We start from the raw sequence: 17,603 nt of genomic DNA, 5'->3' as shown, positions 1-17,603 counted from the left end.
TTTGTTTGCGTTATTGTTTTTTGTTTTTGAATTCGAAGTACCTTAGTCCGAACTTACCGCGGGTCCAGACGCGGCAGGGAGGCTCCCCCGTCGATGCCGCGTACTCCTCTCGCCAAGCTGGAGTACCGGCGTCGACGGCGAGCACTTCCGGGATCGATTTATTGTGTCTAAACCAGACGTGATAAATCGATCCCAGAACATCGATTGCCTGCCGCTAGACCCGGAGGTAAGTGTAGACGTACCCTCAATCAAAAATTGCCTCTCCCCTTGTGGGTTCCAGGACTAGCTGCTCCAAGAAACAAGTCCTTGATTATAACTTACAAAACTCATTTCTCCTGTGATGAACAGAAAAGACAAGTCTATAACAGCTATTAGTAAATTGGTCAATGTCCTGAGGTCTACACAGTGCAAGTGTAGACACCGCATTACCTAGGTTGACAATAACAGTCCTCCCGCAGATATTCCACAACACCCAACACTGACCGCTCTGGTCACAATTGTGAACTCCACTGCCCAGGGGTCATAGATGCACTCAGTCTTCTTCAACCCTTTAAAGCTCCATGAATGTTTGAAACTGGCATATACACTAACCTGTGCGTGTTAAACGAGGGATGCTATTAAGTAGTCGAGACTTTGTTTAAAAAAGTTTTACAAAAGCCAGTATTAGGTTACTGTGCAGGACTCTGTGTGCTTCATGAACTATTTCTACTGCATGCCCAAGGCAAAAAGGTATCAGTTTTATTTACAACATGGTACCACTTGACTATTCTATACAAAGCTCTCAAGTGCCTTCCAGCATCCCTACTCTTCCCTGTCATCCCTGAGAACTGCTCCCTATTGTGCTAGCAGGCACTGACTCAGGGGAAGTGACATAAAAAAAGGCAGATAAAAAGATGTACAGTAGAAAGTGTCCAGCTGTTTCCTCCCAAATGACTAAATGAGAGAGCTGGTATGTCACTTCCTGCTGCAGGTAGAGTCACATTGAATCCTTCTTCCTGTTTAATTCTTATGAAATGGGAAGTGGCTTTTAGGAAGACAATGACATAATCCAAGGGCTCGTAACTTTTCTAGTTGTGTATTTTAATCCATTACCAGACGCTTTACCCACTAGCCAGACTGTCTTCCAATGTAAGGGACAGAGAACTCAAATCTGCTGTCTATTACCAGCTTCCCCCACTGAGTCACTGAGCTTGGGGAGTTAGCCTTTTTCTCTTCAATTGCCCCATCTGTAAGAGACGCATAATACAGACCTAGCTCCCAGCAGGGATGCTGTGACCACGATTAAGGCTCTGATCCTGTGAGCTGCTTCACACATGGACCCTTACACAGTTCCTTTGAAGTCAGGGAGGTTTGATGCAGGTGCAGGAGCTCACCTGCGGAGGGCAGCTTACAGGACCCAGGTGTTTGTACAGCACCTTTAAGTGAAGGTACCATTTTCAGAAGTGCCGGTGTGCCTTAGCAGCCTAAAGCCTTTTCTACATGTACAAGATGCATCCATTTAACTTAAAATTTTAAGCGACTAACTGGGGGGCCATGATCCTCCCACTTTTTGAAAGTGGATGGGCCTGGCCCGTCCACTTTTCACCATGGGCCCTGCCCCCTGCCCCCTGCCCCTCCTCTTTCCTCCCGCCCCCCAAGGCCTCATCCCCCCAGCCAGCAGCTGGAGCATGGGCAGCTGTGGGGATCCCCCCCACCAAGAGCAGCCCTCCGCTCTTACCATAGACAGGCTGTAACTCTTCAGCCCTGCCGCCAGGCCGGAAGCCGGTTTGAGGTAAGAACTACCCGGGCAGCTGTGGAGAGCTGCAGACCCTCTACCTGCCTTTGGCAGAGTTCTGGACATGGGGGGAGAAACACACATGGGCCAGGGGCTGCTTTTGGGGGGGGGGGGAGGGGCAGCTCCAGACAGGTGAGTGGGGCCAGAGAGCCTGGGTCCCTCCCAGCTTTGCCAGGGCCTGGGGAGGGGGGGCAGGGGCAGGGAAATGGTTTTGGGAAGGCTCCACCACTCCTGCCTCCAGCAGCTGTCCCACAATGCCCAACGCTGACCGCTCTGGTCACAATTGTGAACTCCACTGCCTGGGGGTCACTGGGAGCAGAAGCCTCCCCTCACCCTTTAAAGACCTTTCATGAATTTTTGAAATGCCTTTTCCCGATTGACAAGCTTTGTGAACACACCTAGTAAATTTCCATGTTTGTGTGCAACTGCCCAGTTGATCGTGCCAGCTTCACGCTCCAGGCACTCTCCAGCCTGGAGGAGACAGGACATATTGGCTCTCTGGGGAGTGCGAGGAGAAGAGGTTGTGAGGCACAGCTACAGACCAGCCCTAGAAATGTGGATATCTACGAGCAGATTGCACGGGGTATTCAGGGGAAGGGGTATGAGAAGGATGAGCACCAATGCCACAGGCAGACCAGAAGCCCAGGGAGGCAGAGAGCCAATCCAGTGCCAAGCCACAGACCTGCCATTTTTACAAAGAGCTGTATGCCATATTTGGTGGAGACTCCACCACCCTGCGGACTACTGTGGATACCTCAGAGGACCCTGGCCGTAAATAGCGAGGAGGAGGGATCTGCAACTGGGGGGGTCCAGCTATGCTGAGAGCCATGGCCTGTTTGAGACTCCATGACAGTCCAGTCAGTCCCAGGAGTCAAGCAGAGGGAAGCCCAGTGCAGAGGAAAGAGCCTCAGTTAAGTGTGTAAATGTATTTCCCATTACAAAGTTGTACCGATGGCACGCCCTCAGCCATAGTTGCACTGAGCTCTTTTAACAGCCCTTGTGTTTGGCTGTTCCAACTCAGCAGACAGCCACTCCACCTCCATCCTGGGGGCAGCTTTCCCCCCCTTTGCCTTACAGATAATACGCAGGAAACAAAACGCAGCCATAACTATTCAGCTATTTTCCTCACAGAAACCCAGTCTTGTGAGTAAGCAACACCAGCGTCCCTTCAATCTACCAAAAACACATTCAACTGACATTCCGCACCAGCTGAGCCAGTAGTTGACTCTTTCCTTGGTGCTGTTGAGGAGGCTGACGTACATCTTCATAAGCCAAGGGTCAGGCTGGATTCCCCAGGATCACTATTGGCATTTCAACATTGCCAATGATAAGCCACTGGTCAGGAAATACCGGTAGTGTCCCTGCTTGCAGCTTTCTGACCAGTCCTGCGTTCTTGAAGATACGAGCATCATGCACTTTCCCTCACCAGCCAACATTGATGTTTGTGACATGTCCCCAGTGACCCACCAATGCTTGCATAACCTTGCAAAAGCAGTTCTTTTTATTGATATACTCTGGGACAAGGTGGGTTGATGCCAAAATAGGGATGTGCATACCATCTATCACTCCAACTCAGTTTGGGAACCCCGCTGCTGTAGATCCACTCACTATACCTTGCACATTCCCAAGAGTCCCAGTCCTTCATAGCAGGAGAAAATTAATCGCCCTGCACATTTGCATGACAGTGGCCCCAGAGCGGATTTTCCAACTTCAGAATGGTTTCCCACTGACTGCTAGCAATCCAACAATACAAGTGTCTACAGTGCGATCACCTCTAGCTTTTCCACTGACAGCACATCTCTCATTCTTGTATCCCTGCACTGGAGGGCTCGGGCAAGCTTGGTGCACAGATCCAGGAACACGGCCTTTCACATTCAAAAGTTCTGAAGCCACTTCTCATCATCCCACACCTGAAGTAAGATATGATCCCACCAGACAGTGCCTATTTCTGAGACCCAGAAGCAGTGCTCCACCATCTGCTCCGTGAATGTCACCAACCACCTTGAATTGGTTTTCGCTATGGCCCACAGCAATCTGTCTTCCTTGAAATTGTCATGTTCCCCGCTGATGCGGTTTCTTACAGCTCTGCAAATACTGGAGGATCGTGCGTCCTGTGCTTGCAATGTTCATGACAATAGTGCAGAGCTGTGCAAGTTCCAGGCCTCTGTCAGAGCTGGATAGCAGTGCAAAGGGCCACGAGAGATTTTTTTTTTTTTTTTTAAATGTGTGAAAGTTATGGGATATGGCTGGCACTATGGGATGGAGAAAACTGCATGGTGGGAACTTGACTCCTTGTTCCCAGTTGCCCCGGGTGACTTATTTCTGCCCCAGCAGGCATTGCCAAAACTTTCCAAAAGACAGTGCACTGGATGGTGGTGAGTGGCAAACGAGGCTACCTACCCATGATGTACCACACTGTGCATCAACACAAGCTCTCCCGGTGAGTACATATAGCACCAACGCAAGGAATCAACTATGCATGTGGAGTGATATACTAACTGTGGCAGCTTTATGCCAGTGTAATTTGCGTCAGCCAAAATTTGTAGCGTAGACATGGCCTCAGATCACCCACACCAGCTTAACTAAATGGAGTTGAAATCACACCTTCAGTGAAACTAGTGCAACTTTCTTGTGTAGACCAGATCTATGTCCCTTTGAAAGCAGGCAGGACTCAGGCGCCTAAGTCACTTTTGAAAATGCTAACTCATGTCTAAGACACTGCTAACAACTAACTCAGTTAAAAGCAGGAATACTTCTTTAGATATAAAGGGATATTCCTGTCTGAGAAGCAGCTCTGAATCACTGGGCTTGTGGGGTTTCATGTTTGTTAGCGTCCCCCTAACTCCAGAGCAGATCTGTCCATTTTAGAAAGGAAAAAAAAAAGGCATCCACTTTCAATTTCCAGCTCTGCAAACTCAACCTGGCCTCTGAAAGTCAGGGTAAGCCCCTTTTAACCCATGAATAACCAGCCACTAGGGTGACCAGACAGCAAATGTGAAAAATCAGGACAGAGGGTAGGGGGTAATAGGCGCCTATATAAGAAAAAGACCCAAAAATCGGGACTGTCCCTATAAAATCGGGACATCTGGTCACCCTACCAGCCACACATTGTCATACCTGTGCAGCCCCCCGAAGACAGAGGGCAAAATTCAATCCTGCAGCTGGAATTTAGTTAACTATTCCATTGATGCATAAGCCAGAATGGAATCCAGCTCCCACTCCCATGTTAGCTCTATAGGGCTAACAGGAATAGCAAGGATCTTTGTCACTAAAGCAAGTAGATAGGACTCTGAATACACAAGGTGAGCAGATCTGGCAAGTAAGTTGGTAAAATGTTAGTCAGTCAGTTTTTCAGAAATGCCCACATTTTACAATAATTAGTGTGACCTGCACAAACTTGCTTGTGACATTGAGCCAAATCCTACCCTCCCTTCACAGAAGAAGCAATCAAAGAGTTGAACATCTGAATAGAAACACTTATTCCCTCACTACATTAAGAGATTAATAATCACATGCATTGGTTGACAATCATGTTCAAACAGCTTGGGTGAAGTGGTTACAACTTCTATTTACAGGAATTCATGTAAGATCTATAGTGTGAATCATATGGAGATCACATTAGGAAATAATTACTCTGGCAAGGAATTAGAGATAATATGTGACTCAGATGGCTGCAGCCAGCAGCATTTTTAACTGTTTCAATTGCAGAGAAGGTCTAACCAGTTCTGTCTGATGTCACAGGCATTTTACCTTTTCTCACCCTGTGTGCTGTACTGCAACCAAGCACCACTGTCACAGGAAACCAAGAGATGCTGTAAGAGAAAATTTGTACCAATGTGCGTGTCCATTACCTTGGGATCTCAGCATAAGCACTCAAGAGAGTACAGTGATGACAGTAGGATAATACAGATCATCACCATACATCTGGTCAACTGTGGAGGAGAAGACAGCTGACATAATGGCGAGGCCATTAATTTGAGGATATGGGAAACAATAGGGATATGAAATACTTGCACTTATCGAGGCCTTGTCTATCCTACAAAGGCTTTGCTGGAAGAGCTGTACCAGAATAGTTATTCTGGCAGGGGAGACATGGTGTACGCCAACAGATGGAGTTTTTCTTTCAGCAATGTAACACCACCTCCGCAATGACATTAGCTAGGCCAACAGAAGCATTCTTCTGTCGGCAGAGTTGCATCTACACTGGGGGTTTTGCCAGCATAGCTATGTTGGCTAGGGGGATGTGATTCTGCCCCTCCTCCCCCACACACTTCTGACCAAAACAGCTATGCCAACAAAACTCTGGTGGAGACCTGGCCTGATATCAGATGCGAAGTTGGAAATGGATGGAGAAGATAACTTCCTCTCATCTCCTGTAACAGCAAGAGATTCCAAATCTAAGCATGCCAAATAAGCAGAAAGGCCTGTATGGTCCCCTGTATGGCAGCTAGGGAAGGATGGATGAGAGCAAGCTCTGTACTTAAGGCGACCTGCAGGGAAGAGAAGCTGTGCCCTTTTTTTGCTGTTTTATGGATATATACAGCAAAACTGGCTGTTTTTGTTTTTTTAATATAACAAAGACACATGAGAAATTCTGGTCTTGTCTTCCCTGGATGGCTCTATGGTGACTGGAGAAATAGGGAAATTGCCCTGAAAGTGTCAAGAGGAGAAGAGATTTTAAATCGTTGTATAAAATGTAAGGTCAACTCTACCTGTGAAAACAGATTCAAAATCGGAAGATTGGCAGGGTTGTGAATAAGGAACAGGTTTTGTTTCAAACTGTAAATGATGCTCTAGGTTTTAGATCTTTCACATGTATCCTGTTAGTTATAAAGAATAAAAATAAACCTTTGTAGGTAATTTTTTAGGGACCAAGAAGTTATGATTTTATTTATCTTGCATCTTTTGTAAGTTCATATAGTGTTTTATTTACAGTTACTAAAAACTTCTACATAGAGATCACAACACAGCAATGAATTTCAGCCACCTCTGGGGAGACACACAGCAGCCATATAACAGAGTCAGTCACAACAACGTTACACAGGAATTGAAGAACAACTCTTTATCCAACATGAAGTAATGGAGGAATAAGTACAGAGTGAAATTGCTCAAGTGGCAATCTAACAGGACATCAGGGTTAACACCTCCACTCTTCGAAAGCATACACAGGACCTGTAATTACTTAGGCTGGGAGCTTTAGCAAGAGTACAGCCCGGAGGGGATGTGGCTGCAGGCTAACTGCTCAGAATGCTTAAACACCAAAGTAAACTATGCCTAGGGCTTTGCCCTGGTTTTTGAGCTGGACTCACAGGGCTACAACTACACTGCATGCTAAGAAGTGTGATGACTGATTCGTCTTCTAGAACATAAAATCAACTCTTCTAGGAAAGTCCACTAAACGAGTGTTGGTTTTGAGAAGAACATGCAAAAAAGGGTTATGTAACTAAAACCCTGACAAAGCTAGAGAATTCAAAAGCCTTGTAACACGGCTGCTACTCTGAAACCTCTAATTGATGTGTATGTTTCAAGCACAGGGCACAGAGGCACCAAGGGAGCCTACTCTATTGCATGCCATCAGCACCTTTAGGCAACACCTCCACACAACAGGGACGGACATACTGTAGTACTGATATCTTGGGAGGGTTTGCAGCAATCCCTGTCTGATGTTTCTCCATTTAGCAGTGAGGTGTGAAGACAGAAGGTGAAGTAGACATGAAAAGGAAACAAGTGTTGAGTCTGCCTTGATAACCTGGCAAATACATGTTTCAAAACACAAAGTCTTCTTAAAATTTACAAGACCAAGGAGCAAAATGCTCACTTGATGCCTCAGCACCTCCTCCTTGGCTAACTCCAGAAACCTACAGCAGCCGTGTCCTGCTCTGCTCCCCACTGGACCAGAGCAAGCACTGCACAATTTACTGAATTGGATCAGGGTTTAATAGGGGAGTTAAGGGACCCCTTGCATGCTGAACTGGAACTTTGCTGAGCAAGTAGGGCAAGTCCACCTTAACAATAAAAGGAAACAAACAAAAAAGAAGCAACATCAACACATTCTATTTGGGGTGATGAAAAACTAGTGGGGGAAAAATTACAGTGAAATCTCTATGACAGTCCACACTTATTAAGCTTTGGAGTAGCAGCCTTGTTAGTCTGTACTAAGAGGACTCCTCCCCCCCTCCTCCTCTATATATAGTGTATGAACTTATCAAGTACAGTTCTCCCCCTCCTTTCATAGAAGGTCACCTCCATTAAACAGTCTCTATCTTACTTACTTGTATGGCCACCCATTCTCATAGTAGCTAAGCATCTTCCAATCTTGTGTGTATTTAGCCCCACAACCCCCCTCTGAGGCAGATCAGTGCTATCATCCCCATTGTGAGATGGGGAACTGCTACACAAGAGAGGCTAAGTGACTTGTTTAAGGTCACACAGGAAATCTGAGGCAAAGCAGGGAACTGAACCTGGATTTCCCAGGTTAGCACTCCACTCACTGGAAAAGCATCTGTCCTAAGCAAGCTCTAGAGATAAAGTGGTTTCACAATACTCCAGCAATAAATAAGAAAACTGTCAACTACAAAATTGGGAGAACTATTTTGGAATATATTCAACTGCACGGACTTTAAAGGGGCTCCTCTAAAAGACACCATGTCTTGCATATACTAAAAATGCAAATTTTTACCCTCCTATGATCTAGGGAGCAGATGGAAAGATATTACTCCCCACTGGAGTTCAGCTCAAGATGCAGTTATGATGAGTGACTTGCAGGTCGACCCATTAGAACTGTAAATCTAACAGATTGCAAATGTTTGATTTCGTATATTAGCAAATTCCACTGCAGTGGGGGTTTTGGGGAGGGGGATGGTTGCTTTTGGCATGGAAAAGTATTTTGTAGAGATTTAATGGGCACGTACAGAAAACAATCCAGCCGATATCACTTTACCTATATGCTCTTGAAAACACTGCAAATATCTGTTGAATGATGGGGCAATAAATGACTCTTAACACATTTGCTCTTATAATAGGATTTACCCCTGCTACAGCATGCAACATGAATCAGAGGGTAAGCATGTCAACTTGTCTGTACTCACATAGTGCTTAGAAGGGTTTCTCCTTTTCTCCACATCCACCACATTTGCGTCCAGCACGCTGTAGGATAGCATCTTCACACACAAAAACCAGGAAAAGCAAACAGGGCCCAGCTGTATCCTTGTATTATTATTATTCTTTCAAATCAGCTCCTCACCGTCCAGAGGATTTCCTAGGAAGCTGGGAACCTGTGCCCTGCAGAATAAGAATTTTTTAAATGTCCTAAACAAAACAAAACAAAAACGGGAGGAGGGGGCGTGGATCAACTTCCAAAAATCTTTTCCTCCCCTAGATTTCACCCCCTCTTGGTAGGTTTATTTCCAAGACTTATCCCTCTTTGGGTGGAAATCGCTAATAGTTAGGAGGGAGATGACAACGAACACTGTCCAGATTTGTCCCTCCGCGAAAAAAAAAAGGGGGGGTGGGAAGAAGAGTGTTTTCAATTGCTTCCAAGAGCTGGACTAGATTTCCCCTGGGGGGTGGGAGGTAACACCCAGAGTCAGTGTCCAGGTGGCTGTCCTCCACGCGGGGGGAGTGTGACGGGTGGTCTCCAGCTGGCTCTGCCTTGAGGGTAGATGGGGGGCTCCGCGGCCCCCGGGGAGGTAGCTCCCTTTTGCAGGATGCCCCCTTGTGTCTGTCTCTCCCCCTGCCTGCCCTGCAGCGGCCGCGGCTTTGTATCTCCTGCGCCCCCGCTCCGCAGCCCCGGCTCCGGCCCCTCCAGCAGCAGCCCCCGGTGGAAGGAAGCGCGGCGCGAGCGGGGCAGGGATGGAGCTGCTCCCCGGGGCGCAGCGGCAGGCAGGCGTGCGCGGCTCCCTTCCCCACCGCGCTCGCTCCGGGGCTCGCTCGCTCGCTCGCTCCCTGCCGGGCCGCTGCCACCGAGCGCTCGGCTCTGAGTGCGGCCGGAGAGCTCGGCCGGGCAGGGAGAGGGGCCGGCGGGCGAGGGGAGGGGCTGGGCAGGAGGGGAGGGGCTGGCCGCTGCCAGGCGGCAGGGGAGGGGTCAGGTTCCCAGGCAGAGATAGGGGGGAGGGGTCTGGGGGGTCGCCCAAAGCAGCCAGGGTATAGGATCATCAGGGACAGCAGGCACAGGGGTCTCCCCTAGAGGCCCCATGGGACAGCACAAGGAAGGGGTGTGGGGGGGTTTCCCCCCACCCAGCACTCTAGGCAACCAGCAGTAGAGGCCCCCCAGCGACAGCAGGAGGGCTGGGGTCTCCCCCGCACACCCAGGAACCAGCTGTTGTCCAAGACACCCCCTATGCATTTACATTTATTATTTTTAAATCTTAGTCAAAGCGGGGGGGGGGGGGGAAGGCTGGTCCAGCTGGGGATTGGCTAGGTGTTTTCCCTAGGAGCTGTAACAGTGCTCAGATCCCAGGGGACAGGCACAATAGCTGTAACCCATAAAGCCCCATAATACCCCTCTGCGGGAGGCTTAGCAAAGGGAGAGGGAGTAGGGACTAGTACTTAGAGCAGTGGCCTAGAAAGCAGAACTGATGGTTTCTGTTCCCACTTCTGGCCACTGATCCAGTGTGTGACATTGGGTATGTGGCTTCCCTGCTGGGAGCCTCAGTTTACACAATATGTAAAATTGAAACAACATTTAGCCTCCTCATAAGGCTGCCATGAAATCGCATTATAAGGACACTGCCTTCTCTCTGTAGTTAATATTGCAGCAGGCTTTCCATTATGAGACTTTAAGAAGTTGGAGGGGGCAAAAATAGATCTTGTTCATTTAGCATTACAGTAGTGCACAGGGGCCACACTGAGAAAGGAGTCCCATTTTGCTAGGCACATTACAAACCCAGACTAAGGGAGCTTACAGTCTAAATAGAGACGGGAAATAGTCTTATGGACAGGTTTCAGGGGGTGGGGAATGGAGGCCCAAGCAGATGAAGGGTAGGATTTTCAACAGCTCTCAATGGTTCCCTACTGCTTTTGGAAATTCACCCCAAGTGACTTGTCCACAAGTGTCACGTGTGACTTTGGGCAAGCTGAGTATAGACCAACTCTCCCATGTCACAGTCAAGAGCTACAAGTGCAAAACCACCCTTCCTCTTTCAGACAGAATTGTTGCACTGGCCCCAAGCTGACCTGCATAGATCTGATCTATGTCCAGGAGATAGGACAAAAATTGAAGGGACATCAAGCAAGCCTGTTTCTCCAACTTCCTGAAAACCCATACTGCTTACATTTTTTGTTTGAGGTCTAACGTTCCCTTCCCCCCAGTCACATTTAAAAGCCAGCTTGCCCTAGAAATTTCAGAATGCTTTTATTCACAAGAACTTCACAAGATCTAATGCATATGATTACTTTGGAGACAGTCACCTCAAAAAAGGAAGTTATAAATACTCCCGGCTGCCTTTAGCTATCTTTATAGAGTTCATTAGTCCATTGCCAAATTCATTAGTTTTTTACCCCTGCACAGACTGGACTTATACAACATGAATACCCCAGATCTTTAAAAAACAAAAACCAAAAAAACCACACAGACCAAGAACGCACCCAGACCAAGGTGGAAAAAAACCTTTATGAAGATAGAATTATGTATCGACTTCTTTATAAAAGCTTTACGACAGGCTTAAGGTTGTAAAGGTGCACCTTTAAAACTGTACACTTTTGTACATGATTAGAATATAAAAAATGAACATGTTAGCATAATGGCATTACAAAGCAATAGATATTCAAAATCCTGGAAATTCAAAGCAAAGGGTTAAAGTTTAATAAAGTGTGAAAGTCAATTCATACTAGGTTTCCACAAGCAACTTTTAAGGCAGACCCTGTATCATTGCCGACAGCATCAGTGGATGCAGATCAGTAACCCTGCAGTCTCTGGCTGTGGCCAGGGCGGGACAAGGCCTGTATAATGACATCTCTTTTGCCCACACAAAGAACTAACAACTAAATAATGCCTACCTCTTATACAGCACTTTTCATCAGTAGGTCACAAGCCACTCTGCAAAAGGAGGTCAGGACCGTTATCCTCATTTTACAGCTGGCGAAACTGAAGCACCAAAAAGGGAAGTTACTTGCCCAGGTCACTCAGCAGGCCAGGGGAAGAGCTGGAAATAGATCCCAGGTCCCCTGAGTCCCAGTCCAGTGCTCCATCCACTAGGCTACACTGCCTAAAAGAGAGCTGGTCTTATCCAGGCTTTAAGAACATCTCTCAGATTTGGGCTCCTTAAGCCATTATTATTTTGTATTGCAGCAGCCAATGAGAAACCACTATCAGGAGCAGGGCCTGACTGTGCTAGGTCACACACACCTAGTCAGTTACAGTTCCTGCCCCAAAGATCTTCCAGTCTCAGTAGAAAAAGTGAAAATAATGGGTGTAAGCAAACATACAGCGGCTGCTTGACTCTGCTGGGGTGAAGCAGGAATCCAACCCTTCCCCCAATCCCAACTGCACAGTTGAATTAGGTACCTCACAGAGGTGGAAGGTGTGTTTGGTTTTTACCTCCCTGTGGAGCAGCAGATATCATCTGCTTCCAGACAAAGTATATCAGACCAGATGGGCCAGCAGAAAATGCTATGATCCCAACAGCACATATTTGCTATTGCCCTTAGCTGTATGGGGTTGCCACTAGATTCCACCTGGGAAGCAAACTCTGGGCCTAATTGCACGCATGAGATCAATGCACAGCAGTAGACCAGAAGGGAAACATGGCTTCCCAACATGTTAATTTGATCTCATTTCACCTTATTGGCTCCCCCCCCCCCATTTAATTCCACTCACTCTTACCTCCGTCTCCTCCTGCTTTCACAGGACAACCCATCTCTAATCCTCCTTGTACTCGACAAGGCATGGATAACAATTATTTACATTAGAAACCATTTCTGTTTAGTCTAGCCAAAGAGCCCCTTGTGTGTAGAGCAAACAAAGAAAATTCTTCTATGAAGATGTAAATATCATTCAAATAATCCATTGATAAGCATAGCAATGCCCAGGCATATTGTTATCTATCTGGGTCTTGGTCACATTCTTTTTACACAACACAGTTATTTTTAAAAAAGCCCCTCTTCCCCCCCAAAAAAACCAAACAAACAAGCAAACAAAAAACCACCACACAGATTCCTAACTGGAGCAGGTCAAAAATGATTTCCAACAAATTTGACTTCCCCTCTGCCGCCCCCCCCCCCCCCCAAAAGTCAATTTTGTCAAAAGTTCAAACTTTAGTTAACAAAAAAAAGTTCTCAGTAACTATTTGTCACAAAAAATATTTTCCCAACCCCCTCTGCTGCTAACCCTTTGCTGTCCCTCTTGTTAATTTGCATTTCCTCACCTTCCTGCTGCTTTTCTAGCCCTTCTTCCCAGTGATATTTTATTGACATGTGGCCAACGCTGGCACTGGCAGTTTGGGGTAAACCTGTGAAATGATTGTGCTCACCGGCCTGCTTTTCTTTCTCCTGTTACCCAGCCCTTCCACAGTTCCCAGTCCATCATCACCCAGTTTCCTCCTCTGCTCTAGTCCCCTTTCCTGCACTCTCCTCTATTGTCTCATTCATTAACACTCTCCACCATGCTCTATGCCCTACCTATTTTATTAAACATGATGTTTCACTGTTAGCTTGTCCTCCCCTTGCCAAGGCTGTTTAGAACAAGGACTGGTTTTCAGATGCATGCGTGTACAGCATCTAGCACAGGGGTTTTCAAACTGGGGGTCGGGACTCCTCAGGGGGTTGCGAGGTTATTACATGGGGGGTCACGAGCTGTCACCCTCCACCGCAAACCCCGCTTTGCCTCCAACATTTATAATGGTGTTAAATATATAAAAAAGTGTTTTTGATGTATAAGGGGGGGGTCGCACTCAGAGGCTTGCTGTGTGAAAGGGGTCACCAGTACAAAAGTTTGAGAGCCCCTGATCTAGCACAACAGGAGCCCGATCCCAGACTGGGACCTCTAGGCACAATGGTATTATAAAGGATAATAAAAGAATTACAACCCCCTTGCCCTTTTTGGGGCTTGGGAAAAGCAGCTCTCTCATATCAGTCAGCAGCACAGAAAATGAAAGTGAACTTGCCTGCCTATCCTGTACGTGTAAGCGGGGGAAGGGTCCCGCTATGGTCCCAGGGAACTTTCCTGGCTTCTGCACTACCCCGGTGAAAAGGGCTAGCAGAAGGATCTGAGTTCTTGCTCCCACTTCCTTTAACCAGAGGCTTACCTGCCCTCGAGGACTCCCCTACACTCTCCTGTCTGGCAGAGTCCTCGTAACCCCAACAGGGCTGGGCCCAGGATTCCTGGGGGGCTCGACCCCCAACCTTGCTGTTGTCACCTAGGTCAGGGGCGAGGGTGTCCCCACTCCGGGGTACTCTCTCCGCACTGGATGCTTTCCTGACCCACTGATCATTACATACAATTTAAAGCAATACAGTTTATTTAATTAACAATTAGTTTAAAAAGGAATAAGGAAAAATGGGAAAGGTTAAAGGAAACACGTCACCCTGCTCTGTGGCCGGGAACATCACAAGCAGTGTCTCTGGAACGTCAGGGCAATTCACAGTCTGTTCCTCGTAGGTCCCAGGCTCCTTCTCAGGCCCTGGCTGTGCTGCAGAGACGCTGGGGGTCGGACACTTGCTCTGGCGGTGGCCACACGCTCTCAGGCTCTCGGTGGCAGGACCCTTCTTCCCAGCGTCGCCCCCGCCCTGTCAGGGTTACGGTCCCCCTCCGAGTCTGGCCTGCAGAGTCTCTTGGCTGAGGCATCTCCCTGTGCTGAGCTAGGGTTACCATATTTCAGCGAGCAAAAAAGAGGACGGGAGGAGCCCCGCCCTAGCCCCGCCCCTGCCCCTCCCACTTCCTGCCCCCCCTGACCTCCCAACCCTCCCCCCGTTCCTTGTCCCCTGACTACCCCCTCCTGGGACCCCTGCCCCTAACTGCCCCCCAGGACTATCTAAGCCTCCCTGCCTCTTGTCCCCTGACTGCCCCAACCTTTATCCACACCCCCACCCCCAGACAGACCCCTGGGACTCCCACGCCCCATCCAACCACTCCCCACCCCCTGACAGCCCCCCCCCAGAACTCCCAACCCATCTAAACCCCTCTGCTCCCTGTCCCCTGACTGCTCCGATCCCTCTCCACACTCCTGCCCCCTGACAGCCCCCCCCAGAACTCCCAACCCATCTAAACCCCTCTGCTCCCTGTTCCCTGACTGCTCCGATCCCTCTCCCCACTCCTGCCCCCTGACAGCTCCCCCCCAGAACTCCCAGCCCCCTACCCCCCCCGCTCCTTGTCCCCTGACTGCCCCCTCCTGGGACCCCTGCTCCTAACTGCCCTCCAGAACCCCACCCCCTACCTAAGACTCCCTGTTCCTTGTCCCCTAACTGCCCCCTCCTAAGACCCCCCCCCAACTGCCCACCAGGACTCTACCCCCTACCTGTACCCTGACTGCCCAAAACTTTCTCCACTCCCCCCCAAAAGCCCCCCCCCCCGTTTCTTGACTGCCCCCTCCAGAACCTCCCTGCCCCTTCTCCTGCCCCCCTTACCCTGCTGCTCAGAACAGGGTGTTGGGCTCTGTGCGAGCCAGACACGTGGCTGAGCTCCCCAGCACAACAAAACCCGGTCCCTGGCCCTGCACAACAAAACCCAGTCCCAGGTCCGGACCGGGTTGCAGGGGAGAGCTGCCCTTGTATCAGCACAAAGTGCTCTCGCTCCCGTTTTGCTACGCTGCATGGCAGTAACCGCTCCCAGTTGCAAAAGGGGAGGGCTGCACTTTGTGCTGAGACACTTGCTCAGAATGCAGGGCGGAGCTCCTCTCCAGCTGCTCCGGAGTCCAGCCCGGGACTTTCCTGCAGCCCTCCCAGCTGCTGCTCTGCTGTGCCGGGGGAGGGGGAAATCCCGGACATTGTGAGTGATTTACAAATTCCCCCCCGGACGCTATTTTTAGCACAAAAAGGAGGACATGTCCGGGTAAATCCGGACCAATGGTAACCCTAGCTGAGCCCACTGCCCAGGGTCCCCCTCATCTCCCCAGCTGCTCCCCGCACCCGGCTCCGGACGGCTCCAGCCCCAGCCCCAGCTCCGGCTCCAGCTCTAGCTCCACTCGGCCTCAGCACGGCTGCTGCTGCTCTGCCTCCAGCTCCCTGGGCTGCTTGTCTGGCCCCTCTGGCTCTTGGGCCGCAGCTCTCCTCCCAGGGCAGCTCTGCTCTCTCTGGGCTGTGCTCTGGCTTTGGGGCTGCAGCTCTGCGCCCAGCAGCTCAGCTCGGGCCCCTGCTCTCTCCTTAGCTCGGCCCCACTCTGTCTGACCCTGGCCATTCCAGCTCACATGGAGGACGGGACCCCCCCGGCCCTCCTGACTCCCTGATTAGCTGCCCGCCCTGTCAATCAGGCTGACCTGGAGCATTGGCCTCTCCCCATTGCCCCTGGGGACTGTCAGTCTCAGGCTCCTGATTTCCCATCGACCTCTCCCCTTTTGGTACTGGGAGCTAGCCAACCAAAACACCCCCACTGAATGTTAGTAAGGGGGCAACAACAGTCCCCTTACATATGCTTGGGACCCAAGGAGAGACTGGGACACAGGAGAGAAGGAAGAGGAGTTATAGGGCTAGGAGCTTGACTGACTTGCTTGGACAGTCAACTCCGAATCCTGAGCTGTCACCGTATATCTAGGACCATCCAGACATGCGCACCTAGGCCAAACCAGCACGTTTACAGCGTCCAGGGCCGGCGCCAGTCACCAGACGAGAAAGCACGTGCTTGGGGCGGCACATTGTAAGGGGGCAGCATTCTGGCCAATTCTGGGGCGGCCAGCCCAGCCCTGCAGGGGCACGAACTAGCGATCCCCGCTGCTCACCGTGCCGCCAGGCTCCCCGGGACGCGCCACTCCCCGCCGCCTGCACCGGCCTCCTCCTCCCGCGCTGCTCTGAGCCCGGCCCGGCCGAGCCGCCTTTAAAGGAGCGGCTGAGCCAGCACCTCCTGCAACCCCTGGGCACTGGAAGGAGGGAGGGTTCTGCAGCGGCCCGGCGGGCAGCGGTGGCAGGGACAGTTCTGCGGTGGCCCGGCGGGCACCAGAGGGAGGGAGGGTTCTGTGGCGGCCCGGCAGGCAGCGGAGGGGCGGGCCCCACTGATCCAAGCACCGTTTGCACTGTGCCGAGCCCCGCTGCAATGCCAACCCCGCGCAGAGGTTGCAGATCCCAGCCAGCGTTGCCTGTGTCGGTCCCCGCGGAGCCTGCCCAGCTGGGAGAGGCACCCCAAGGCCAGCGCGGGGAGCCCCTCGCCTGGCTGCGAGCGGGTTGCAGCGCCTGGCTGCCCACGGGTGGAGGGAGCGGGCGGATGCCGCCCTTCAGCCCCTTGCAAGCTGCCTTGACAGCCCCCCATGCGCTTCCTGCAGCTGCCGTGTTGTTTTTTTTGCTCCGGCAGTCCGACCGCTGTTGTTTTTTGTTTTGTTTTTTGCCCGGGATGGCAAAAAAGCTAGAGCCAGCCCTGACTGTGTCACCAATTCTTGGGATTTTATCATAAGTTTATGCTATTTGGTGTTTTTCTTAAAGCCCTAGCTACTAGAGTCCTGTGATTAAGTGAGAATTTTATTTTCTTTAACATTCATAGCCCTCATAGTTGCAAGGCAAAGCTGGAAAATGTGACCAAAGTGCACATTAAAGGCTTAAAAAACTAAACAAAACAAAAAACCCCAAAGCCCACACACCACAGAAGGCAATACAGAAAGAACCCAATTAAAAAACCAACCAACCAACCCTTGATTTTTAAGCCACTATAATGGGGTCTTGGGGACATTTGGGGTTGGTAACAATGGAAGGG

The 17,603-nt window shown here is 50.0% G+C and overlaps 1 protein-coding gene across 3 annotated transcripts in view; it reads right to left on the bottom strand.

The window, feature by feature from the left end:
• Window positions 1–9,712, bottom strand: part of SH3PXD2A (SH3 and PX domains 2A) — a 394,601-nt gene extending 384,889 nt beyond the window's left edge. For 2 of the 3 annotated variants that reach the window (XM_054036174.1, XM_054036176.1), the window contains exon 1: window positions 8,863–9,712. In XM_054036174.1, coding sequence (XP_053892149.1) covers window positions 8,863–8,934 — 72 coding nt within the window. In that variant the 5' untranslated portion in view covers window positions 8,935–9,712. The remainder of the gene's footprint in view (window positions 1–8,862) is intronic. The other variant, XM_054036175.1, reaches the window with a different exon arrangement.
• Window positions 9,713–17,603: the final 7,891 nt, after the last annotated feature.

This window comes from Malaclemys terrapin, chromosome 7, assembly GCF_027887155.1.
Source record: "Malaclemys terrapin pileata isolate rMalTer1 chromosome 7, rMalTer1.hap1, whole genome shotgun sequence".
In the NCBI taxonomy this organism is placed as follows: Eukaryota; Metazoa; Chordata; order Testudines; family Emydidae; genus Malaclemys; species Malaclemys terrapin.
The sequence above is the reverse complement of the archived record's forward strand: the minus strand, read 5'-3'. Positions and strand labels throughout refer to the sequence as shown.